Genomic DNA, 27,598 nt, shown 5'->3' with positions numbered 1-27,598 from the left:
ATGTAATATTTTCAAAATAAAATGTTTATATTATAACCCTGAAAATATTCATATAGGCAGTTTGTCCCTTCAGTTTTTTTCCTAATAGCCATTACAGTAACACTTGAGCCTTAACAACTACATTAGCTGGGGGTAGAGGGCTCTGTGATAATTTTTGGTCTCCCACACGAATCTATTGAAGGTGTCTTTGGAGACACATTGTCCATACAAATGATATATAGAAAGAGCATCCAACAGGACCTCCTGCCCTTTTTGAGACAAAATGGAAAGATTGTAATTGTCAGGGTAGGTGTAGCATGTAACCACCTTTTGTTATCCCCTTTGACAGGCAAACCAAGTGAACTGAAAGGAACAGGTTAGCAGGAAGAAGCTCTCCAGTGATAGAAACAGCAGGGCCCTTCAGAACTCTGACAGTCAACTTAAAGCTTTGGATCCAGATGCAACTTCTCCTTTTGCCTTTGACCCAGCCAATTTAGAGGCCCAGGTAAGACCTTAGCTGAATTTGTATGATTTCCAGAATCTCAAACTGTTTTAGCCACATCAAGCCAAACTGACTGGTTTTGTAGAGCTGAGACTACCCCCAGCAACACCTAATTGTCAGGAGACAGACAGCATTACATCAGGGCAGTAAAATTCATCCTCTGCTTAGTTTGTGGTTTAAAGGTATGATGAGATGCTATATTGGATACATGAGATCCTGAGTTTGACTGTTTTCAGATTCAAAATTTAAGATCTGACCCACAAAGTGTTTTATGTCATCTGTTCTAAGAAGGATGAAGGGTTCAGAAGCAGATGCATTAAGTTCTGAGCTGAAATAGCTGCAGAGAGCCTTAATATTGTTGCTATGTAGGAGGACAGCCATTTATAGGTTTGCCCAGCTAAAGAAAAAAATAACATCTACAAAAAAAATAGTTAAAATAGCTCTCTTCAGCCCTTTGGGCTTTCTGCAGACGTCATTGCTGAGATAGGAAAAATAATGCTGCTGTAGTTGAGTTGAATTTATTCAGTATCACTGGACTAAATGCAGAAAGCCTGTGATTCCCTAGAGGCCTATGTTCTAGAACATCTGGATAAATAGAAAGCCAATGAACTGAAATGACTTATTCCTACAGAATACTTAAAGAAAGTGAGAAAATCAGAATATTCACATGCTAAGTAGACTTTGTCATATTTATGGAGAAAAACATATATTGAATTTTGCTTACTTTGCTTGAGCTAGAACACCTATTACTTCTGCATACAAATCTGCAACAATGTGCATATTTCCAGTGTTAGGACCAAGGTACCTAGCAAGAGACAAGAAAGAATTCTTAGCTAAAAAAACATACTGTTTAAACCACAACTATTAAAAAAATAAGAAGGTATCTTTCTCATAGAATTCTTGCATGAAAAAGAGCCTTACCCTTCTTTGTACTTAAAGTGCTTGAAAGCCAAGTTAATAACATCATTTACCAAACTGTCTATTACAGGATGAAGTGGAATCTGAAAGCACAAAATAAAATATAACAAGTACACATACATTACACTGGTGCTAGTATTACTCATGGATATCATCCATTCAGAAATATATCAGTTAAAATAGCATGTAGCTAATAAAATATCTAAAATGAGCCAGCCATTTAATGCTTATTTCATTTTGAAGAGAAATACTTCCGTTTCGAAGACTTGGCAAAGTAAGGTAGGTATTAGCACAGAATGCTATGTATCATACAGGTGCAAGAAAAACAGCAATGAAGAAGCATGCAGGATGTACTTCATGTTTTTATTATAATCTTAAAGAGGCAAACAGAAAGAAGAATCCCAAAATTCTCTTGCATTGGTAATTTCCATCATTTGTTAGTTAATGGATAATTTAAGAACTCCTACCTGTTTCAAAACTTCTATTAATACTAAAGAAAAAATAAAATCAATAGCCAGATCTCTTCGCTCCATTAAATAGTCCCTCTGTTGTTCATCACTGCAAAATCAAACCAAAAAACACAATATTTTGGAGAAGTGTCATAATTCATACTATCTGCCTTCTTCAATTACACAAATACAGGTAACAGGGAATTGTGTTCTACCTTATAAACTGTGGGCCAGCATTTCAGAAAGTAATGTACTGTTATGCTCTTCAAATCTGAGATAAACAGACCAAATCTACCTTGTTACAGTGACGTTCTTTCTAATGCTTAAATATCACTTATCCATTTCCTCCTTCCTTTTTTTTCCAATTAGAGATACACAACATTAAAAAAACAAAACAAAACCAAGGAAAACTGTGGAGTCTGTATTCTAAAAAATGGATTTAATTTCAAATTCCTTGCTGATGCCACCATTTAGACCATTCTTAATTACACTTTGGAGGCAAATGTAACTTTGTGCTATTAAATTCATATTTAGACTTGTAATGAATTTTGAAAAATGCCTTAAAAGCACCAGTCGAGAATTCACAACCAAATTATATTATCTCTTAAAAACTATCCCAGTGTTAATTTTTAAACTTTGGCAGCACTTGTCAAACTTTTCAAACATATTTCTTGTACAGAACAACTCCGAGGAATAAAAGTCTGAGGTGAATAGCTTCCAATAAAAATACCAAAAGATACTTATGAATCAACTGATCAAAGTTTCGAAGTGTACTGAAAAGACAGCATTAAATATACACTACTTTTTGTAAAATTAAACATTAAAGAAACAGTTCTGCAGTCCATTTGAAGCATTTAACATTCAAATGTTAAATGTTCAAATGATTTCAGTGAGATTTTTGCATCAAATCGGCACAATTCTTACAAATATTGAGAGTTTTAGTGATTTCAATTGTACTTATGTGTTTGTAATAAAACAGGCATTTAAGAGTACAACTTGATCAGTGATGAAGCAAGTTATTTGCATTTTGGTTCCCTTTGGTTTTACATTAACTGAAGAAAGGACTAGTTATACATTCTTTCTGTAACACTGCCAATTGACAGAGTGGTCTTGTTTCACTGCTAAACTTTCAACTAAATTTTGGGTGGAGTTCCCAAAGACAGCTATTTATGAGCAGGTAGTCGTGGAACAAGTTGAGAGAAAGAAGCAATTCAAGGCAAGGATTCATCTCACCCAAAAGCAGACATCTAATTAATGAACTGTGTCTTCATATTGCCTACTTCTTCTGACATAAAGAGTCTACCTTCATTTCTACCTTGGTATCTACACCTAGCCCCTACCCTTTGTTCCAACAACTACTGGGTTATAATATAATGTAGTTACTGGGTTATAATATAATCCCAATGTGAAGAGCTGCCTATGCATTTCTGAACACCACGTCTGAAAGTGTTGATTCTCCTGCTGTTTCATGGAAGTGTGTAAATGTAGTACTGAAGTATTCAGAAAAACAAAGTTTGAAGAATATATCTGAATCACACTGCCAGACCTCAACATAACCAAGATCAGGCTGTGACCTTATCACTGAGAAACTACTGATATCATTATTTTTTGTGTGCTTGTTACTTTTAAGAGGAATGTTGCTAGAACTCTCTGACAGATTCTCAAGTTTTCAGATTGAGGGTAGGTATGTGTGAATTTTTTACGGTTAAGCAGAATGCTATGTAAGAAAAATTCTTCCAAGTGGCACAGAGTTATTGCCCAATGACTTGAGTAAATGCAGTTTATACAAACTGGTATTTAAATGACATTAAAGCATTCCTAACATCAGTAAGACAATTACAACAGCATTGTTATATTTGAACTAAGAGGAGCATAACGTTAAGGACACAATTATTCCACCCATCAAAAAAGCTAACAGAAGAGTTCCAGAAACAAGTAGAAAACTGTTACCTCACAAAAGCTGATGGGTGAAATGTAACACAGTTTACCTTAGAATTTATCAATTATGTATATTCAAAATCATACCTTTTGGATTTAGTGCTTGTTCTTGGTCTGTACTCATGAGATTCATCTTCTATGCCATTCTGCCTTTTATACCAATCAAACAAAGTGCGCAGGATAGAGGGTAGACAATATTCTGAAAGTGAGCTCATTGAGCTTATAACCTATTGGGAAAATACAACAAACCAACAAATGAAATGCTGTTCAAGTTTTCTCTCCTCCTCAAAAAAAGCACTAATTTAATGGCTCTTTCTTGTTCTCATCCATATTTTTGAGAACTATGGCACAAGCAGTGACTTAATATTCTGCATTTCCTGACTTTAAAAGATGTGTGGACGTGGCACGTAGGAACGTGGTTTAGAGTTTAGACTTGGCAGTGTTGGGTTTGTGGTTGAACTTGATGATCTCAAAAGTCCTTTCCAACCTAAATGAATCCATGATTCTATAAAACATAAACATAAATGCAACACTGGAGTGTATGTTGATAGAGTCTTTATATTGATGATATTAAAATGCATTAAAATAATGTATAACATCTTTCAACATACCAGAAAATCATCTAGTTCTTCAAGCAGGTTATTTTGATATGTTACACAACACTGATTTGAGTTCAAAAAGATTGTAAGGAAAGAAAAAGTAACGGATCAGAGGTACTGTCTTCAGGGGTTATATGTGACTGCTGGATGCCCCACTGAAACTCAGAATATACTGAGAACCACCACAAGTTCTGCAATAATTTTAATCAACTGACCATGCAGATGCATGCGTCTTACTCTTAGGCCCACACACCTGAAAACTTCGAAAAAAACCTGAAAACTTCTCTTTTATATATAGGAAAATGTTTAGAGTTTCTTGTCTTTGTGGGCACAAATGAACAAAACATAGTTTAGAATTATTCCTTAGAGGCTGCTGATTAAACAGCTCTAGTGGCATACTGGATAAGAAGATTACTGCTCACTCAGCATTAACTATGTCACCAATTACTGAAATGTTACTGAGCATGTTGGACTGAACTGTGACTTAAAACATCCTATTACCAGAAACCATAAAGCTACAAAACATTGAAAGATCAAAAAGCGGGGTTAAAAAAAAACCCCAACATTATTATACAGGAGGATAATATATGTATTGGAACTGAATGTTCACAGATACAGCATTTATAAACATTCTAAGAAAATAAAAACCAACTATTTAAAATAGGGAAGGAATCTGGAGATTTTTGACCACTTCAGGATCATGCAGGGCTTGATCCTGTGAAGTGCTGAGTATCAGGAGTGATGAGCTGAAGTGTGTACTACATGCCAAGTACACTGATCATGTAATTAACTGTCAGGTTTATCCACCTGCTTAAACTTAAACTTAAAGCAGCATGTTTCAGTGCTTGTGGAAAACAATAGGGTTTAATGTCTCATGTAACACCACACTTGTGTGAATGCTGTGACTAAGACAAGAGCAAAATTGGCAGACCAGGCATTTACAAATTATACTATAGCCTTAATTGAGAGCTTCTGTGGATGACAATTAGTCTAGATGAGAACTCTGAATCTCTTTTATAGTTTTTCAGCCTCAGGATTTAACTAATTCATAGTGATGTTGTGACTAAGGTTAATGAGACACTTGGAGGATGAAGTATTATTATTCAGGTATTATGGCCTAAAGTTAAACATGCTGCATTACAAAGATATAGAAGTTTCCATAAAAGTAATATTTTTGGAAAACTTTCAATCTAGTCTTTGCAATAGATTTTATTATCTGAAATATGAAACAAGTTGCTGTGGAAGATACCATGAAGCAACTGCTTGCAGCAGTGACAGGAGGCCTTTCATAAAGAACTACTTTAGGATTTCAGGCTCAACCAAAGCCTTCTAGTGTTAAGGCTTCAGATGGATACTCAGAAAAAATAAATCACCTGATGTCAAGGCAAACTATACACTACCAACTCACTTCTTGACTGTTTTCCAAAACTTTTTATGAAGTTAGCACAACACTGCTTGTAAATTATGAAATACAATGAAAATGGGTTTCCGAGAGAAGACCAGAAAAGAATCATAAAATCATAGAATCACAGAATGGTTTGGGTTGGAAGGGACCTTAAATGTCATCTAGCTCCAACCTCCCTAACATTGGCAAAGACACCTTCCACTAGACCAGGCTCACCAAAGCCTCAACCAACCTGGCTTTGAACACTTCCAGGGATGGGGCATGTACAACTTCTCTAAGCAACCTGCTCCAGCCTCACAGTAAAAAATATCTTCCTTCTAGTTAGTAAAAACTGACCCTCTTTTAGCTTAAAATCCTTAGCTTTTGTTCTGTGTCTACGGGCCCTACTAATAAGTCTGTCCTCAAATAGACCTAAATGTCTTTTCAGAAATCACAGTATCTAACTATAAATGAAAAGTTGTTTCAATCAGGTCTTCCTGCATGTTCATATCACAGCTGTTCTCTAAATCCCACCTATATAATTTCACCAAAGTGATTCCTGTTAAAGCTTCTCATGCCATACTTTCTCTGCTGACTTTACAGTGTCTGTCTCCATTTGGGATAAAAGGTCAATATAGCTTTTTATTTTTTTTTTTAATCTTTCTGTCATTGCACTTTTAAGACAGGAAGGAAGGGTGGACTGGGAAAAGACCTGGCTCTCAGGGAACAGGAAGGGAGGGAAGTCTAGCCAGCATGCCGGTTACTCAACCCTTTCATTTACTGGAAGTAAGTCCAGGAGTGAGATGAATTCTAGCTCTGTGCTGCTCCTGAAAGGGAGTGCACAGATGTACAAATATGTCCTTGTTGGACAAATGATCATATTCTTCCATCATAAATGAACTACCTACTGTATAGCTTAAGGATAAGAAAGCTGCACAAGTAGGGAGCTGTTTAAAACCTGCATTCACAGAGCATTAAATATACTTTATGTAAATGCTTAATATTTATTTTGGATTAAAATGCAAGAGTAAATTTAATGACATTCTGCTCAGACAGTTCACTACAGTTTATATACTTTCATAAAAGTCTTGCTATATTGTCAAAATTAAAATATAAGAAATGTTTCCACTAACAGCAAAGATTACCTTTTTTATTTCTAATGAATTTATATGTGCTTTAACACTAAATACATTCAAAACTGCACCCAATTTCCAACAATATCATTAATGTTTTGGCCCAGCATTCTTCTTCTATACCATATATGTCAATATGTATGTGGAATGGGCATTTTATTGCCATTTTAATAAAGCAGAATTTCAGTACTTTATTTTTGCACAGTCTTGGTTTATTTCTTGTGACTCTTTTGCACAGTGTCTGCATATTTTATCTATAAATTGTTGTTGTGCAGATTATAAATAATGGACAAGCACAAGTAAGGTTTTACACTTTCTATCAACGTTACAGAATGCATTTGTGATTGTGGAGATCTCCTTTCATTCATATCTTTGTTCTAAGTATTTTTTTTGGACTGTGCTGTGAAGTTAAATCTCCCTGGAAATGGTTAAGACTGATAACTATTCAAGTGGAACTCAATAGATTTCATTAATGGCCTTGGCGTTGTGAGAGAAAAAAAGAAAGCAGGACTTTTTAGTACCATAATTTTGTGGATGGGTAATTTCAGCTAGCATGCTTATACACTACCAATGTTTATAGTTATTTTACTGCCAGCATAACAGTTTACATGAAAACCCATTTATTTTTAGTGGAAAGCAAGTTCAGTTCTGAAGGCGGTACCTTTAATTTTGCCTTCTGATGTACTTCTTTATGCACTGCTTGAACCCAAATCTCTGACCAGGATCCCAAGGTTATTTTATGACCCCATGACCACCATTTATTGTATTTTCTCTGCCCTGTGCGTTTTTCTGGTGATGAAGTACAATGTGTAAAACTCAGGGAAAGGGAAAACACAAAGGCGTCCAACTGCAGTGCTACTGCAATGACAGTGATATCAGTATTCACTAACTACGTCTAAAAAATAATATTGGATAAGAATCATTATCAGCATATCATAAATCACATTTACACTGCTATGAAAAAGGACACTTTATCATTATTATCCTGCTTAATGCCTTATTTATTTATTGCATTTTCCACTTTTTTATTATTGTTATTATTCATTTTAGTTTCGTTTCTTTATCTTGGCTAATTTCTTTTTTTAATCTCCTTAAAGTATATAAAAGATTAAATGTTTTTGCTTTCCAATCTGCAGTCTCCAACCTAGTGCACTTCTAAGAGAGCAGCAAAATAAAACTGTAACAAGAACAAGCTTTTGTGCAGTTTATGCTGAAACTTCTGCAACAGGCACCTCAGATAGATAGCTTCATATGAAAACTAAGCCTTCCTGTTAAATTTTCACTTCCATGGCCAAAACATTACATTCATTTCTTGTTTATATATGGAAAACAGTCTGTAGCTCAGTCCAAGATTACACAGTGCCCTCCTTCTGCCTCCAGTGTTGTCAGTTCATGGAACATTTATACACCATGGTAAGAACATATGATACATTAGTAGAGGCAGAGAAAAGAGTAATAAAAATGTTTCCTTAGGTGAGGATAACCCTCTTGGAGAATTATGGGATTTTGCTAGCTTTTGATCTTTTCGTGTACTGCAACTTTATGGTTTCCTGTAATAGGAAGTTTAAGTCATAGTTCACTAGTACAATGTTTAATAACATTTCTGTAACTGAGGACACAGAGTATGCTAATGCTGGAGCTGTAATGCTCTTTGCCAATCGACAACTAGAGTTGTCTAATCAAGGACTTTTAAAACATGATTTTAAATATACTATGAAAATACTTTAAAACCATATGAAAAAAACCTACATAATTTCCTGTATATATTTTCTTTATACACATGAACACCTAGAAAGGAAAACGCAGTCAGTGTAAGGAATGCAGTTTGTTAGGCCAACGGTGAGACATTCAGCAAGTCAGGATAAGTATCATCACTTCATACATTGCTCAAGATGCTATTATTTGTTCGAGGAGGGTGATGCAATTGGCAGCCAGACATGCTGTCTGCCCAAGAGGAGACACTGACTACACCTATGTGGAGAGGAACAGCCTTGGCCCAGTCAGGTCTCCAGACGTTGGATCCATCATCACCATCACAAGTAATGCTCCTAAAATGGTGTTTAAGAACAGGCAGGAAAAAATGCTGGTTCTCAGGGAGCCAGAGGTAGAACTATTCAGGGGTAGTAAGCAATGCTTTCACAGCCATTTCAAATGGTTTGGGGGTTTCAGTGTTAAACTTGATGCTGATTGCTTTGGGTAGTGCCCAAAGTGCCATTCTGCTCATTGTTAAGCTACTTTTTGGGCTGTTTATTTCTGCCTCTGAAGCTGACTTGCAAACAGCAAGCAGGTCGTGCCTTATTTTTGTTTTGCTTTTTAATATAGCATTAGAAGATTGAGCTCAGACATTTCAAAGTAAATATTGACCTACTCACTTCAACATTACTTATCAATTTCACTCAAATTGAATAATTTTATGTGAAAAGAAAGAAAAGTAGGTTCCTTTGACAGTCTATGACTTGTATGCCCTAAAACTGAAAGTAAAAAATTATTAGGCACTCCTTGTAGAAGTCTTTTCATGGGGATTGTCCCTCTTTCCCCCATTCATTTCTGTAGTAAAAATATCATGAATATCATGGCTGGCCTTTTTTGTTTTTGCTAGATGACTTTATGAGTTTCAGAGTAAATTGCTATGGCAGTAAACACACAGTTGCTTCACCCTAGGAAACTTTTGCTGTTCTCATTAAATAATCTTGACTTAATTACTCAATTTTCTGTCTACTTACCAATAACTAGGAGAAGTATCAGTCTTCTAGTTCTTCCTTTTAAAGGGCCAACATTTGCTAAGCCATAAATATTTAATCAAATCACGGCCACCCATTATGAGTTTGTTTAATGCACTGCAGGAACAGTATCACAAGGTTTGCATCTGGGTGGCTTAATTTGTTTTACTTTCCCATTTAAGTGTAACATTCTTCCCACAGGAAGGAAAAGAGTATGTTATATAAAATTAAGGTCAGAATACCACAAAGAAATTCACGAGGCAGGTAGGGAGTACTCAGAAAGAACCTCCTTTAGCCTGCAGTGGCTGATTTCCCTGCGGGGTCTCCGTGGTCAGTGAGGCGGACAGGGAGCTCCCCAGGATGAAGCAGAAGTTTCACCTCCTCTGCTCACCTCCTGCTCTGAGCAGCCCTCCAAGCAGGCTCTCTCTCCCCAAAAAGCAGCTACAGAATAATCCAGAGTCACTCTGTCAAGCTAAAATTACAAAATGGACCTTAGTGAATGCCAGGCATTCACAAGGCATCTTTACTTCTGGCGAAATATCTCAGAAAACCCAATAAATGTTCAGCTGAGGTTCTGAAGTTGTACTTATACCTATCTCCTCTCCCAAAGTCAATCAATATGGTACCTACATCTTATGGCATTGGTCATAACTTCCTTTTCAATTGTTGCTCTGGCTGCTGCTTCTTCTCTGTCTTTCTGTCCTGGGCTTCTGGCCCTGCTTGCAGCACAGTGGTGTGGGCAGATGAGGAGTCAGTAGCAACAGTGACAGCAATGGCACACCTAGAATTTATCATTCCTCTTCGTGGGGAGTGAGATTTGCCAGTTTTTGGCATCCTTTATGTAACTTAACTCTTTGGAACCTATCTTCCTTTATTTCAAAATAGGTTATTCTAGATGTTGCTGACAAAAATAAATTGCTTTATATAATCAATTAGAAGTGGGTATATTGCTCTTGGTTTTATTTTTATACTTGGCCTATTTCCCTTACAAAATAAATTAATCTAATGCCAGATATAAATTTCATTGTATTAATTACAATTTTATTGTTCTACCAAAGGAAATCAGACCAGTTATAAAAACTCTACTTAATTTTTAATCCTTTTTCCCTGCCCACTATTTTCCTAATCATTATCTACCTTGTCATATACAGGCATTTATCCTGACAATTGAACTTATACTTAATTTTAAACACAACAGGTTGGCTCAGCCTATTTGAAGTACAACACACATATAAGTCATGCTGAGTTACAGCTACAGAGGCAAACTAGACTGATGACACTGATGGCAACAACCATGATTCTACAGGCCCTCATATTAACTATAAAAGAAACCTCATAAAAGAAAGATTGGGGGGCCACACACCTGTTTCAAAAACCACATAATTTGAAAAAGTACAAATTTTGCTTCAAGATCCCCATCAGGGAAACAGGCAAGAAACAATACATGTGTCTAATGCACTATAAAAAGTAATAAGTTCTATAGCAGAAAAATACTGAATTTGGCTAGGCAAACACTTATCATTCTACCAAAGCACATCAAGAAATATTACTTTTGCAGTATGCAAACAACAGTATAAGGACACTAGAATGCCTTCCAATGCACTCCTCTTTTAGCCTGAGGAATGGAAATAATGTAATTTCAAGTGTCTTACTTGATCAAACTGGGGATCTTCTCCTCGTTGCAGAGATTTGGTCAGTGGCTTCTCCTGAAAGAAAATATATTAAATATGTGTTACTTAAGATCAGTACTATCATATTCTACTAGTATTATTCTGTTAGATTTCTTACTCACATAATGTGCCTCCTGATCTGATCCTGGAGATACCAGGACAATTGCTGCGTATGCAAAGGAGCTCTCTGCATATGTATCGGCTAATATTTACAGAGTGTCTTGAGCGATTTTGGTGTCTTTTCATGAAAGAGAAGGATTGGCCATTCATTACAGCTGAGTTGGTGCTCACACTAACGATAAATTGCTTCAACATCCTAAAAAGCACCTAGTGTTTCCTCTAATACATAACCAAGGGGCTCTGTTTAGGAGAAAAGGAGACTCAGGGGTGGCCCTATCAGTCTCTGCAACTTTCTGAAAGGTGGCTGTTGTCAGGTGGGGGGTGGTCCCTTTCTCCAGGCAGCAACTGACAGAACCAAAGGACACAGTCTTAAGGTGAGCCAAGGAAATACAGGCTGGATATCAGGAAAATTTTTTCACAGAAAGGGTGATAAAGTACTGTAAACGTCTGCCTGGGGAGGTGGTGGAGTCACCATCCCTGGATGTGTTTAAAAAAAGACTGGATATGGCACTCAGTGCCATGGTTTAGTTGAGGTGTTGGGCATGGGTTGGACTCGATGATCTTGAAGGTCTCTTCCAACCTAGTCATTCTGTGAATTCTGTGATTTTATTACATGATGTGCCTTCTTGTTATAAAACTACCAAGCAGTACAAAAAAGTCCATAGATATAATGCATCCTGCAGGGCATACTGAAAGAAAGGTGGTCTTAGAAGAATCAAAGACCTTAGAGTTCATTTCTAAGGAAGACAATTGTGGGGAAAATTATTCCTAAAAAAAATTTAAAAAGGTATTTTCAGAGTGGAAGCAAATTGCATGTCATATTCTCACAGATCTGGTAAAGTCAAGGAGAACTGCCCAACTCAGAGAAACCATCCATCATCTGCATGGCTTCTTTGTCAAGCAGGCTGAACTACTGAGACATGGAGAAGTACACAGGTCAATATTCTAGATGCTTGCAACAGTATCCAAAACATGAATCTCCCACACTACAATGAAAATAAACAACACATGACGGCAGATGACAGCCTCAAAAACACGTCACTTGTCACCATCACAATTCTGCTGTGAATTACACTACTGTTTCTGGTGCCTGCAATGTGCCAGTGCCTTATTCTTCTGTAAATCATGACTCTTTCTTCTCCTACAGCTGCAAGACTGGGGCTCTCCCACCAGCTCAGAATGAGATTTTGTGTTCAGCTTTCAACAAACTATCACACTCATGCATCTGTCAATGTAGCAGGCAAAATACCATCCCTGCCAGGGGATACTAGATATAAAATAAAGAAATCTGTAAAGCTGATGAGATAAGGAAATTGAGAGACTTGAGCTGGAGCAAAGATTTGTATTATTTCATGTCTTTTTCAGAAACAAATGTTGCCCAGTATAATATGCTGACTGATTTTGAAATTAATTATGCTGATCTACTTGTAATGCCAGCTGGCAAGGAGGCCAACTGTGGGGTGGCTGCAGTATCCCCTGACTACCTACTAAATACAAAAATCAACAGAATGTTTTCTACTGAGTCACTGATTTACCCAGAACAGCCATCAACATTTTTCATTGTTTTCTCCAATTTCTAAAGTGACTCCTCCAGGTTACATTATGGGCACAACAGCTATTAATTACAACTTTATGACAGATTATTGGTGATGAACATCTGCAGTAAAAAACCTTGTAACCCTGAGAAAAACAAGGACACTGTCCCACCCACAGTCCTCCTCCTCCTCAATCAGTAAGTTGCTGCTACCCTGCCTAGTTGGGTATCACAGGAGGACAATACTTCTTTTGTCTATTGCTGCTCACTGAAACTGACAGCAGATAAACTTTCAAAAGTAGTGTTCAACTTATTTAAATGGAAAAGGATTCTTATATTTTCATGGGTCCTGAACAAATCAGCATACTAAGAATTACTATAGTTCAGGAAAAAAAATCAACACCCCCTTTTTTTCTTTTTAATTATGAAATTTCTGATTCTGTTACAGAAGACTTGTGTTACCACAGAGAAACTTCTTAAGGTCTGTTTCAACAAAAATGGCTTCAGCATGCAGAAGCTTTGTGTTTCCATGGCCAACACTGCAGTACTTGGCTTTCAGAGAGTAGAGTTTCAGGCAGAAATGAGGTGTGAGATTCCTCATCACATGCCATCTCTAAGGGGGATACAATTAAACAATACGAACCATGCTCTGAGAACTCGAGTCAGGAATTGCAATCCTGAGAATGTCCTTGTCACCTCTAACCTATCTGGGGAAGAACATACACCTCCCAGATATTTTAGTTTCTGATGATGACAATCCCCAGGGGATGCACCCCTGAGTTAAAGATGCCTCAATCTGACAATGCAGTACAAGTCATCACTCCTACAGGTGCTACACCAGGGCTTTCCCAGCCATGGTGCATTGACCTAAAGAAACCATTCACAGGCCATGCAGCAGCCTTGGTGGCAGCAGAAGGCAGCTGGGATGGAGAACTGCCAAAAGCCAGCAAGGCTTCTGCTGCCATAACTTCTCAATGTCTCCAGTTTAGGGCTTCAGCTGAGACCTTTTTCCTCCCTTCATCCCATCCTGCACCTACTGCTGTTCCTGCTGTTCCCTTCCCCTCACACTCTTGCCAGGCAGCAGCTGCTGCTGCAGCTGTCTCTGCCTCTTTGTCACGCCCCTGTTTGGGTTGCTGCTGCTGCTGCTGCTCCCTTGGCTCTTTCCAAGGACAGTGCTGCCACTGGCACTGCCTGCAGCCACTGACCCCATGGAGACAAGAGTCTTTGCACACGCCCTTCCAGTTCTGGAAGGCCACTCACTGTACCCCTGCAGTGAATGGCAACAGCCATACAAGACTGTATTGGGGTTTGGAGGTTTGAGAGAACTCAGCATTGAAATTACTTCTACTTCTTGCTAATGCTGAGTGCTGAATAGGTAAAGAACTGAATAAAGATGACGGGCCAGATAGAAATATGGGGTTTCGTTGTCTAAGAACTCCTAAAATACAAAAGCATGAATACATTCATGGTAAGAGTAACAACTGACCATGTCAGGGAGACATTACTGAGTAAATTCAAAGGCAACTCAATTATATGCAGGTACTTAAGTGTCCTTTGAAAACAGCAATTTTTCTTTATGCAAGAAATTCTTTCTTTTCATCGACTGCAAACAACTTGCTTATTCTATTTGCTGAGTTCTAATATCCTTAGAAATCTTACCGTTTCATTTTATGCAGTATTTTCAGATTATGGCAGATACTATATAAAGTACATTTATACTCGTGGTAGGTGTCTTTACTGCACACCTCAGGTTCAGGACTTGCAACGAAAGGTTAAAATGTGTAATAATATGAAGCTGTCTCTGGGCAATAGACTCCATAGAAGTCTACTTACCCTGGAGATACACTTAATTAGTTTTTAAAAATTCCTAAAACTGTTTTCTAGCCTCATGGTACAATTTTACTTCAATTTATTTTCTTGCCCACCCAACTCATGAATGGCAAAGAGGCCTTTTTCTATAATGAGCTGACTTATTTGAATCTCTGTCGATATACTACATTCTACAGAAATGACTTCCAAATCTTAGAAGCATAGCTTGGCTGAATTTGGAGCCAAAGCCTACAACAACAAAATATGAATAAAGAAAGATTTGATTAATATGGAAGGGCTGTAGCTTACTGAACTATCAAAAACATCAGAAAATTTCAGGAAAATGGATTCTCAATAGCAATATTTCCATTTTTAATCATTAAACTAAACATCCTTATTTCTTGTTTGAAGTGCTGCCTTCAATTGCATATTCTGTATTTGTTCACACTGGGAACTCCCATGATACAAACACGTTAGAGATAAGTAGTAAAGGCAATTTAATATTTGAAACTATTGTTTTTCAAAAAAAACCGCCAAATGTTTTGTGTCACCAATGCCCACAAAACAAAATGCTCAACTAAAACTTAACTTCCTTCCTCTCTCTCATTGCTCTTGGGAAAACATAAATAGAATATGATAAAACAGAATATGTTAACTATGCTGTGGAAAATGCATATTGTATCATATTTGCATGCATCAACTAGATATAATATTTATAAATTACCTAAAAACCAACATATAATTCAAGCCCTCTATTCGCACAGGCACACTAAAACATGTCTCCAAAGACTGTCAGTGACTTCTAATGGTTAATATATTACAGCTTTTTCAGGGCTGCTACACAAATATAATTGGGTAAATTTACAAAGGAATAACCACCTGTCACAGAACTGAGTGTTCAGGGAAACACAAAAACAAAAGGATGTTGTAGTGTCTATTAAGCTTCACTATGTCGCCATGTTATAATGATATACAACACCCCTTAAAGCTATTTCTAATCTCAGCAACCATTAGGCCTGCTTTTCCTGCTGAACTGTGACAGGCCACTGTATTACTGATTGAGATAAAACCCCCTTTTTTTTTTTTCCTAGAAGCATGGTGCAAGGATATTTTTACACAATTTTTAACTTTTGCACTGCACACTAAAAAGCAGCCAGACATACTCTACTGAGTGCTCTGCTCTGCTGGGGTGGAAGACTCACCAAACAGAAAGAAGAATGGACTTTCTCATGTAAAATAGAGTAGATATAGAACACATTCAACTACTACAGCTACAATATATGTAAAATACATGCAAGAACAATCTTAAGAGCCAAAAAACCCCAAGTGTAACTCTTTCTTCTTGTGACAAATCACCCCATCAGCCTCCTCTCCCCCAAATGAACATCTCTGTCTTACATACTTTTCAGGAGGAAAGAGAGTTGGTGTTTGTAGGAAAAAGTCTGCTCCCAAGCATGCCAGCTGGTTTTTTGGCCTTGATTATTTTGTACATACAAAAACCAGGAAAATGCATCACTGTCAATCCTGTGCTCGTGTGATGGGTAACCCATGTCCTCCACTCCAGCTGTGTGCTCCTGCCTCCTCCCTCCCAGAATGGATCTGTTCTGACCCTGCACTGAGCATGTTCATGAAGCTGCACTGGCCAGTATTTACTTCTGTTTGTCCCTTTCAAAATTGGATATGGAATAGCCTGTGGTCACACAAAAAAACCACTCTTGTACAGAAAATAGCTCTGAACTTCTCAGGAACCAGTTTTTGTCACTTTTTTCACCTTTTTACTATTTGAGAATTCCCACCACCACCCCAAGGAGTCTAATTAAATTTATACCTAAGCAATTAAGAGAGCCGAGCTTTTTGACTGAAAAGGATAATCTGTTTACTCTGATAGTCTCCCAACTGTCTCCCACCTGCAAGTTCTATGAAACAGGCAAATTAGTGTCCTGTTTTCATTAACCATTCTTTGCAAGTCAGCAGGTCCTTATGCATAAACACATAAATTGCCTGTTCAGTGGATGACAACAGAATCTTTGACTTCTCTTAACATCAATTAGCTGCTAGACACTTCTTTTAAGAAACTGTGTCAATGACCACAGTACACAGAGAGTAAAATAAAGGAGATTTCCCTCACTATCCTTTGAAATTCTAAGCATACAGCAACTGGAAATTCTAAAGGCAAACATAATGAAAAAGATATGACAACACAACTTCAAGGAAACACCACAACTTTGCATAAGACAAAATTAAAGATACACAAAATGTTAACAAAAACTGTGATGGACTTCATTTAACTGTTGAAAAATTAGTAAAAAAGCAATGCTAATTATGCATGGTACTACATATGGTGGAAATATGCAAATTTCAAGTGGCCATTAAATATATGTAAAAATATGCTACATCTCTGAAAAAAAAATTATTTAACAAGCTCAAGTCAAAAACCTACTTGTCATTACAGTTAATGCACAAAAATAATGAAAGGTGCATGTTCAAAAGACAAGCTCAGTAGTACTGAACCTATTCCTTCTTCATGTAATTGCTTTGGGGGTTTTTTTGTAACAGCTCTTCTGTTTTGTTCATGTGGAAAAGGATGTGCCCATACTGTTGAATATAAAAATACAGAAAAACATCAGTTCAGCTTCAAATACACATTTTTGGTCCCTAGCTCTGACTCTTTGGCATCCTCCTCATGCACTGCTCTGATTGGATAATAGATTGTGCCATAACATCAGGTATTGCAGGTTAATTTTTGTCTGATTACCACACTCTTTGTAAAAGGCACATTTTACCTAGGCTGCCTACCAAGAAAACGAAAACGTGGACATATAAATTTTGGTCATGTGAATGTTTAGTCTGAAGTAACTGGTAAGTCAGTAAAAAATACCCATAAAGGCCAAAAAATTACCATATTGATTTTGAGAAGTAATACTCTACGGAAGTAAATTTCAAGCATCCTGAAGAAAGAAGCAAACTCACTGAACTAGAGACTGCTGTTGGATGCACAGTACAAAAATTAGCACTGCTACATTCCCAAGACAACATAGAATGTAAAAAACAAACAAACCAACTCCCAAGAAACAAAACCAATTTTCTTTCACTAGCCTTTAGCAATCAACTGAAGAACTCTACCATTCTTACCTGAACAGCACAGTATTTCCCAGATATTCCCTCAACTCAGTGTTGAGAATAAACAGTTACAAACTTTAAACAAAGGTTAAATGCTGCTATAGATATACAAGTAACAGCAAAAAGCCTCCCAGAAAATGAAACAAAACAAGACCAAACCAAGTAAAAAAACCCAACAAACAAAACATAAGGAAATAACCCCAAAAACCAACCCCAACAAAAAACTCCCCAACAAATCAAAACAACAAACTTACTACTCTCAGCATTTCTATTTTCCATTGCAAAGTAAGATGCTTTATTGCAGGCAAGAAGTAAAACGTTTCTTTTACTACGATTTTTTAAGCCTAAAAATGCTGAGAACTACTAGTGGACCAGGTCTGAAAGAAATATTTCAAAGACATGCTTTTGTGAAACCTATATGTTGAAAAGAGTACTAAGGATAACTCTACTGAGCACAAGTGAGAAAGGAAATTTTCTTGGCTATTTGTTTTCAGAGCTTGTTTTAACAGGAACGCCTTTTCAAAATTGTAACTTAATGAATACATCAAAATCCTCTGTCTATTAGGATCCTCCTGGTTAGTATTATAATATTGTCCCTTGATTTTCCCTGATTTATTCCAACACTACAGTGTAGAGAAAAAGAGGTAGATTTTACAACCTGCAAGTATGATAAATTTTAAAAGACCATCTGTAGACAAAGTGTGAACACTTAATGTCAACCTCGCAATTCCAGCACACCCTTCTGTTAGTAGATTGTGTGATTCTCATCTAAAAAATTCCAATATAAGAATATAAAATTTTGTTGATTGGAACTCAATTTGCTAGGACAGGGAATGTATAAGGTCAAGAGTGGTGTCATAGGATGCAGTATGAGAGTCCAAGATCTTTCATTTATGAGCCTGTTGGACTGGAATAAGCACGATGCTCTAAAAAAATCGTTGATACAGGGATTTCCATATAACAGTAAGAACAATAGATGATGGAGATCGAAACTTCCAAGTCTATGTTAAGACATTTGCATGAAACTGCTATTCAAGGTGTTGTTTCAACTACTTATTAAGGTTTATTAAGGTTTTTCAGCTATGTGACCTGGCTCAGCAAGGCCCAAGGGGAGGGGGCAGGGCTGTGGGAGCAGGAGACTAGCCCTGTTGTGGCAGGGACTAATGGCACCAAAACCTGGGAATGGGTCCTGGCCTCTGGGCAGGTGTGGGAGAGACTCAGAGGAGGCCATTAAGGCTTATTAGTGCCCTTAGAGCCCTGACCACTGGTTACCCACTCAGAATAATGTGACCTAATTTAATAAAGCCTATAGGAAGCCCTTATCAGTTGATTTTAATAAATTTAGGGTTGTAATTGCAGGGCTGCTCCAAGCACAGCAGAGATCTCTGTAAACAGGAACCACATCCTGTCAAGATTCAGACAGCCAGGGGTAATAAAGGACAGCAAATGACCCTGGCCATGGTCTGCTGTCTACTACTGCTTTAACATCAGGAAGATACTTACTGTCACTAACTGTGCACCTGTTTTCACAGAACAGAAAAACAGATGAGGAACATGTATTTTTAAAGTGAACTTGAGAACTACTGCCAGCAGTTTTCTTTAAAATTCTGTTACTTGGAGCTTTCTTGCCTATTTCAAAGGCTGTAACTGCACCATACGAGAGGTGTCCCCAGGTGATTTGATCTGAAGCCTTTTCCTCCTGGTTACTGGTACTGATTTGACAGACTTTCAAGGAGGATGCCAGATGCCCTTGCAGAGCTAATGTAAGCCTTCACTGTTCTTTTGCTACAAGTATGTTGGCCCTAAAAGCCACAGTTTCCACACCTATTGCATACCCAGCTAGTGAAGCAATTGGGCAGAATTGTTGGGTGGATCTCCAATTTGGGAAGGTAGCTATGCAAAGTATTTCAAGTTTTCTCATATTTGGCATGCCACCAGATAAGCAGGGTCAAATATGGTATAATTCAAGCTGTCTGATTTATAAATGGTGCCATGCCAGATTCAGTCCCAGAAAAGAGCACATAAATTAAGCAGTACCTCATTGACTTCAAATGTGACTCAGAAAACATGCAAAGGATGAAGCTGATGTGAAGCTATGGGAAGACACCTCTTTACTGAATTGCTACTTATGTGGCAACAATGCTACCAGAGTGTATGCTTGATTTTCTTCTGTCCTTCATGATGGCAGACCAGTGACAAGATTGGCCTGAAATAACTGTAGTAGGGACTTTCATTTTCTGGAGAGTGGTAAGAGCACCCAGATATATGGATGCATTTCCCTGAAACTTAAATGATACAAAAATGTGATTAAGGGCATGTGGTAGGTTCTCTGCCTTTCCTTCTGCTGAGGAAAAAAAGAACATACTGGCCCAGCTTGGGCTTCATCATCACCGGTGGACTGGACTATATTTGAAAAGCCAGTGAACTCCCAAGGAAAGCTGATTAGTGAAGGAGGGAAGAGTGATGACTGAACCATTGTTCTGCTTAATTGGTTTCTTGAAACAGATAAGTTAGCTGCTGGAAAGTCTGAGTAAAAGGAAACAGAACTGAGGAGACAGTCCACACTGAAATTAAGCTCAGAATCATGGAATCATGGAATGGTTTGGGTTGGAAGGACTTTAAAGATCATTAAACTCCAACCCTCCTGGCATGGGCAGGGACACCTTCGCCTAGATTTCTCTCTTCTGGTCTTGAATAGTTTCAGAGATTCAGCACTTACAGCCTCTCTGGGCAACAAGAAGTCTTTAGATAGGGCTAGACGTTGAATAAAATAATGAGAACAGCTACTGCTCTGAAAAGTTGACCCAGGATCCAGTCAATGACTTTCAGGAAAGGAACTCTACTGAGCTGACAACTTCTGGGAGGACTAGGAGACAGACTCTCTCCTGAGATGAATGTTCTCAGTGCTCCAGACCATCCTACGACTGACTGACATAGATTTGCACATTCAATAACACATCCACTGTCACAGATCTGTGGGGCTCCATATAATGAAAGGATCACACACATTCAGGTTACATATTGAGTACCTAAAGTAATATGTTGTGGAGATGCTTTCACTTTCTTGTGAGGAGGTGAGAGAGCAGTCCTCAGCACAGTACAATACAGTGAGGCAGAATTTCATAAAGAAGCATCTTCAGAGACAATTATTGAAAGAATAATTAAGAATTTTTAATGACCTACACATTATTTGTTGCAACTAGGTCTAAAAGATCTACTATAATAATATTTATTTCTATAATTTAAATGCTAAATAAATAATACAGTAGAAATAAAGAATTATGAGATATTAGATACAGAGTTATGGTATTATGAATGATGAGGTCCTTAGAACTGGGATTGACTACCATATGCTTGAGAAAATTTTGACTAGCACAAACACTCTTGGAATAAAAGAATTAGATTAATGATCAGTGGCATAATCCTTCAGTGACACAGAGGTGGATAGGGACAGATGACAATGGGAAGGCAGCATGCTTGTAGCATTTATAGAGGAAAGGTCTTTGGGAGATAGTTTTTGTATGAGAAAAGAATTTTCAATATATATTTGCATAAAGGTATTCAAACAAAGTTGTGTAATTGTGAATATGGGCATACATATACTGAGTGAATAGCTAGAACAGAGCAAGGCAGCTTGCATTTCCTCTTTTCCAGGAAATTACTTGTTCCTTACAATAACTGCTATCTATCACTGTGAACAAATAGGGGTCCAAAGTCTCCCTGTACATGCCAAACAATTAATGAGGACTTCAAATGTAAAATATGTCTAACAGTAATGTGTCCCATTACAGGTGACAACCAAGGAGTTGTCATCCTGTGTGATGCAGCTGGAGCTTTAGTCCACGTAAACCAGAAAATTCTACGTTACAGCTGTGGGATAAAACCGCTTGGTATTATCATAGCCTACAGAAATCTTACTAGTTATCACAGCCCAGTCCTCAGAAAACAAAAAAACTACTTCCTTTTCTCCCAAGTCTGTTCTTAGCATATTCTTCTCTTGCCTAGAGAAAGTGAAGCCTAGACTGAAGCTAATCAGAAACCAGTCCCATTATGTGTATTGCTTGGTGAGTCTCTCCAATTTGCATTATTCTTTCATTTTTTTCAAAGTCTGCTGAACCATCTGCTAGGTTGTTATCACCAGCCCTGTCCTGAAATAGATATTTTTTAATGTCTTCAAGCTTCTAATGCAATGGGAGTAATAAAGACACTAGTATCAACCACATCATTCCTTTCAGGGGTTTTTCCTAATGGTGAGATGAAACCTGCCTAATAAAAGGAAAGAGTTACATGCAGAATGCATGAATATGCTTATACTCCCAATCCTATAATGAGTAAATTCTGTCCTTGAGCTTAGTATTCAGAGAGATCCTGAATTTAGACAAGCTCAGTAAAAGAAGATGCTTGCAGGAGAAAAGCATAATGAAAGTTTACCAACAGCTAAATTAACCATTAACAACTGTCAATGCCTGTAGCTCCCTATGTTTTATCAATGTCTACAGCTGTGTGTAAGTACTGCTGAAAGCCGTATTTAAAGATTAGCCTGCTCTGTATGCACAGGATGAATTATTACCCAAAGTGATAATCAACTGTCCTAAAAAAGGAAACTGTTTTCTGGGCTTTCTCCTTACAGAGCTATGAAACATATTCTTTCATTTGAACTGGCATGAGTATTTCCCTCACTTCCTCTTTCTAGCTCCATTTCAAGGTCACTACTCCTTGAAAAAAATCAGCAGTAATGAAATATCATATTGTGTTTATAAGTGAAACAATGCAGAGAAGATTTAGAAAAAAAATTGATACAAATTAAATATTAATTAAATCAGCTGTGAAAAAAGGTCTGTGGAATAAAGTCTTTGATATTTGTTACAAATAAGAACAATTATCTACAGGAAATAAAGAAATTATTAAAGATCATCAAGAAAAAATTATTTACATTTCATTTATAGGAATTTAATTTTATAAACTGGACAATCCACTTTAATCGAGTCTGCTGTCAAATATTGTTAATTTGAAATAATATAACCTGACAATCTACGTACAGTAGTTAATCATTAAAAATTAGCCACATGATTGTGAACTTATAATTACTGAATTATTATTTTATATATCAGATATCCCAAAAAGGGGAAAATTTGACCTGAATAAAATATTCTGCAGACAAAGTTAAAAAATGTCAAATCTGGAAACAAAAGTTTTCCATTCTTATTGGTTAAAGGCTTAGCAGTGGATATTAGACAATATATTCACATCTAGGAAATTTATTAACTGGGAAGTGTGTTTTTTATGATGATCACTGCCAGATCCAGTAAATAAAATTTCAAATGATACTCAGTTGCCAGCCAAGGCAGCAGGAGAAGTAGGTGACACTGCCCTCTGCTTTCTCTCCCGTTGGAATATTGCTATCCCAGATGAGGCTTCATGGGGCTGCAGGAAGGGGTGGGGTTTGCTGTGCCCTTCACTGACACTCTAGAAAATAGCAAAGATTTCTAATGCCTTTCTAGCATCTGCAACTCATGGTGTGACACAAACATGGTTTTCCAACACAGTTCTCAGAATACCGTAATTTATGCTTTGGCTCTCTGTGCATCACAAAATAAAGAAATTGATCTACCCCATGGGCATATGGAACCCAAAGAAACTGAGAGAAAAATTCATAAAAACAACGGTAATGATAAAATAGAAAGTAGAAGCAGGCAGAATATGTGTATGAAAAGAATGATCTAGGTAAAAAAGGTGTCAGTAAGTATTTAATTTAACCATAGTAACTTCAGAGCTTCAATGTGAGCTAGACTTTGTGATAAAAGAGATGCAAAGACAGCAATATTATAAACAGATCATTTTATCTTCTCTAGAAGATATCCTAAATATTCATCACTCATTATAAAATTAAACTGTCATATCTTGTAATGACTTGGAGAAATCAAACGAGAAATATCTCAGTGTTGAGCACTGAGCAAGTTTGACTTTCTTTGAAGTGCACTTGAGTTTAATTAGAACATAAACTTCAAAGAGTTCACCATCTGACTACCTATTGTGAAAAAAGGCCAAAAGGTAGCTTTTCACCATCAATTTATAAACTTCATCTCCCAAATCCTTAGGACTTCCTGGTCACAGTTCTAATCAGTAAAGTAAAATGTGGGAACAAAGCTGCTAAACATGCAGCAGCTACATCACAAAAAGGGTAGACTTAAATTCTTAGCTGTTATTCGAGAATAATTTTTGCCATTTTCCCTTGTCACTTCTTTCATTACAACTTAATTATTTCAAGATCATTTTGACTGCATGTCTACAGAATCCTGCTTACTCATTGGTCACAGCCAACCTTGAACAGCAGCATGCCATGGCATGTAAGTTTTATTAGTACTAATGAGATGTGAGTATGTAATTGAATTATTGTTAGTGACTCATGGTCAGACCCCTGTAAAAAATACGTTCTGAAAATGATGACAAGAAGGTGACATTCCAGTCTCTTGTAATATTTCTACATTCCACATTGAATTTACCAAATGAAATTCCATTGAACAATCTCCAGAATAAGATCAACATTCAGACAATAATAGTTTCTCAAAGTGAAAAAAAACAACACAGCAACTCAAAATCATCTTAACACAAGGTGAAATGGGAATAAATCCACACCTGAAATCTTACATGAGAGTGCAGAGGTTCATGTTTAAGAGTAACAAAGGTGCTTCAAGGAAATTATGTCTTCAGTACTGGTTGTCTTGCTGTTTTCCTCATCTTGTCAAGTAATTTTATACACATTTTGTTTTAAAATTTTAAAGATGTTCTCTGGGCATCACATGAAGACTGGATGGTAATAAATAGCTGCTGGCATTTTATTTTTTAAAAGGACCTACACTATGACTGTCAGTTTATTCTACTTCTTGTGATTTGGAGGGAACTCATCAAAGAAGAAAAACTGTATTTTTGTCATAATATTCTTTACTGTAAGCTTTTTTTGGTGTTACTTCCAAATTATGTAAGATAGTTTTGTCATCTTGCATCTAGCTAATGTTTCCAAAGAAAGCCTAGTGAAACTTTCCAAGCATCAAATACTTTTGAATCTAAATCAAAGCTAAAGAGATGCCACCAGAAAAAAGAAAATTCTAATTTTGCCCTTCAAAATATCCTGAATATGGGTAATTGAACTAAGTATTTTACACTGGACTTTATAACACAAACATTCTAATATTTTCTTTAAATTCCCTTATTGTACAGAGGTAGAGGTTTCTGGTTATTTTTAGGTCTTGGGTTTTTTTTTACCTCATCAGAACTAAAATATAAATTACAGAAATATTCTCCCTTAATCACAATAGCAAGAATGTATATAAAATGTAATCTCAAATTAAATGAGCAGAGTCCTGAAAATTCAGTTACATAAGACAAATTGTAACACATATACTTGCTATTAAATTTGCCTAAAAATACAAATAACAATGGATATCTCACTGTGCAAGACCTTGTAATATAACTCCTTTTTCAAGTGCTGCATGCTTTTCATATCTGGAAAATAGATGCCATAGCCCTCTGTTAGATTATGAAATCTACTACTGTCAGAACTAAAAGAGGAGGCAGCAGTGGTGGCCATGTTCATGTTTTAGCTGAAAACCTGTAATGTTCAGAAATATGGCTTTTATCATATTTCAGCATTTTCTAATCTATTTTGACTCAAGTGACTGCTCTCCCAACTGTGAAATCCTATGCTGGCTGACACTCCTTCTGCCTCTCAATCCCAATAACGTGTGCCCATATTGCAAACAAAATTAAATATTAATTCCTTTTCATGTCACCCCTTTGGCATATCTTGCATACCTCTGCCCTCTCCCACAACATTCTAATTGCCATAGCAGCATATCTTACACTTTGGGAAACACTATCAAACTCCAACGCAGACCGCAAGCAAAATATTCTTCGTTGCAGAGCAAGCAAGCCTGGTTTTAAAACAAAACTTTGATTTTTTCCAAAGCCCAGTATATATATATATATATATACACATGGAGTTTCTTTTTACTCACAAGAGGCTCTGCCATGATGATGCGAATCTTGCGTTCGGCCAGGGTAGTGAAGTTAACAAACAAGCTCTTCAGGACGTACTCGCCTGGCTTGCTGTCAGGGTCAATGCTGATGGGCAACATGGCTGGAGGTCCTTTTTCCCTCTGTGTTCCAGGAACAGGAGGGACAGGTGGCTTGATATATCCGTTACCAACTGGAGAAGCTGAAATGGAGAAAAGACACATTTACTTCTCTGGGTAATTCAACATGGTTTAGCTTTCACAGAGCACCTCAACAGCTCACTACACTATCAAAGCAAAATTGGAGACTAGCTGCTAATCAAAGAAATTCACAACACATCAATATAACCTCCATGGAACCAGAGGTAAATTACACATCTAACTGGAAGAAGAAATCAAAGATGAAATCTTTTATGTTAAAATTGAGTGGTGTTTACTATGCAGTGCATACTCAATACTCTTACTTTTTTTACATGGTAAGACTTGCTGACGCCTAACTGAAAAACATCCTCATTTTTTAACTTTTGCACGCAAGTCAAACCTGTAACTCTGCTGTCATGTAACAAAAATTTATTCTTTATTGCTATCCAAACTAGTTTAGCCTTGCAAAAGTCAGGAGTCTCGGTCTTTTGACTATGGTGAGTTGCAAAGGGTCTTATTCTCCTGTAATCTATACTGAGGTCAGTCAAGAATGACTCAAGAAACAACATACATGTTACCAGTCTGAATCTTACATGACAAGCCCAACATGGAATGTTTTCCATGGCCAAAAAGTATTAATTATACATTAACTTTCCTGAAAGTACCAAACCCTACAGTTTCATCTGGCACTTTTGAGATTACACCTGGTGTATTTTGTTCAGTTTTGTGCCCTCCCATACAAGAATGACATTGCTATTCCGAAGCAAGGGCAAGAGAGGACCATGAAGATGGCCAGGGGCTGGCTAGATTAGTAAAGGCTGAGAGTGCTGGACCGACTTAACCTTGAGAAGAGAATCTTATTGCACTATTTAGCTACCTAATGGAGTATAGCAAAGATGCCAAGGAACTAGATTCTTCTTTGAGCTGAGGATGATGGGACAAGAGGTAACAGACACTAGTTTGAATGTAGGAAATTTCTGTTAGATATATGGAAATAATTTCCAATGTGAAGGGGTGATCAAACATTGATACATGTTGTCCAGAGATACAGCAGAAACTCCAGTTTTGGAGACACTTGAAGGCTGACCAGACAAGGTCCTGAGGAATCTTCCCTAGCTGGTGAGCAAGCTGGGACTAATCATCCAACAGGGATACCTTCCAATCTAAATTATCCTATGACTGAATTCCCCATAACAAGTATCAAGATATTGTATACTAGAATCTAGTATACAATCTGAGCTCTACTTGCTGTTTTTCTGTGAATGAAGGAAAAATAAATGGAAGCACTTCAAATGTTACCATTTTACACATAAAATTTACAACCCCAAATCGTTAGGGCTCAGCTCTTATTGGCAATAAAAGTAATTTTTGGTCTTCAGGCGGGTGCTAGTAGTACCCTCTCTCTGCCAGAGACTTTAAAAGTAGCAAATTAAGAAACACTGGCAAGACCAGCCATTATTGACTCTGATTGTAATAAAAGTGTCGCAATGCCCATGAATGCTATTGGTGATTGCAACAGAGATGCTTTAATGCAATACAAACCATGGAAATACTGTGAACTAAAACCATT

General features: G+C 37.1%; 1 protein-coding gene across 6 annotated transcripts in view; it reads right to left on the bottom strand.

The window, feature by feature from the left end:
* The window catches only part of FRY (FRY microtubule binding protein), a 219,990-nt gene that overhangs the window by 102,426 nt on the left and 89,966 nt on the right, over window positions 1-27,598 (bottom strand). For all 6 annotated transcript variants that reach the window (XM_088159551.1, XM_088159552.1, XM_088159549.1 and 3 more), the window contains 6 exons: window positions 25,891-26,090; window positions 11,275-11,328; window positions 3,874-4,013; window positions 1,867-1,957; window positions 1,403-1,482; window positions 1,206-1,286 (listed from right to left, as the gene is read on the bottom strand). In XM_088159551.1, coding sequence (XP_088015677.1) covers window positions 1,206-1,286; window positions 1,403-1,482; window positions 1,867-1,957; window positions 3,874-4,013; window positions 11,275-11,328; window positions 25,891-26,010 — 566 coding nt within the window. In that variant the 5' untranslated portion in view covers window positions 26,011-26,090. The remainder of the gene's footprint in view (window positions 1-1,205; window positions 1,287-1,402; window positions 1,483-1,866; window positions 1,958-3,873; window positions 4,014-11,274; window positions 11,329-25,890; window positions 26,091-27,598) is intronic.

The sequence above is a fragment of the Sturnus vulgaris genome, chromosome 2 (assembly GCF_052056855.1).
Source record: "Sturnus vulgaris isolate bStuVul1 chromosome 2, bStuVul1.hap1, whole genome shotgun sequence".
In the NCBI taxonomy this organism is placed as follows: domain Eukaryota; kingdom Metazoa; phylum Chordata; class Aves; order Passeriformes; family Sturnidae; genus Sturnus; species Sturnus vulgaris.
The sequence above is the reverse complement of the archived record's forward strand: the minus strand, read 5'-3'. Positions and strand labels throughout refer to the sequence as shown.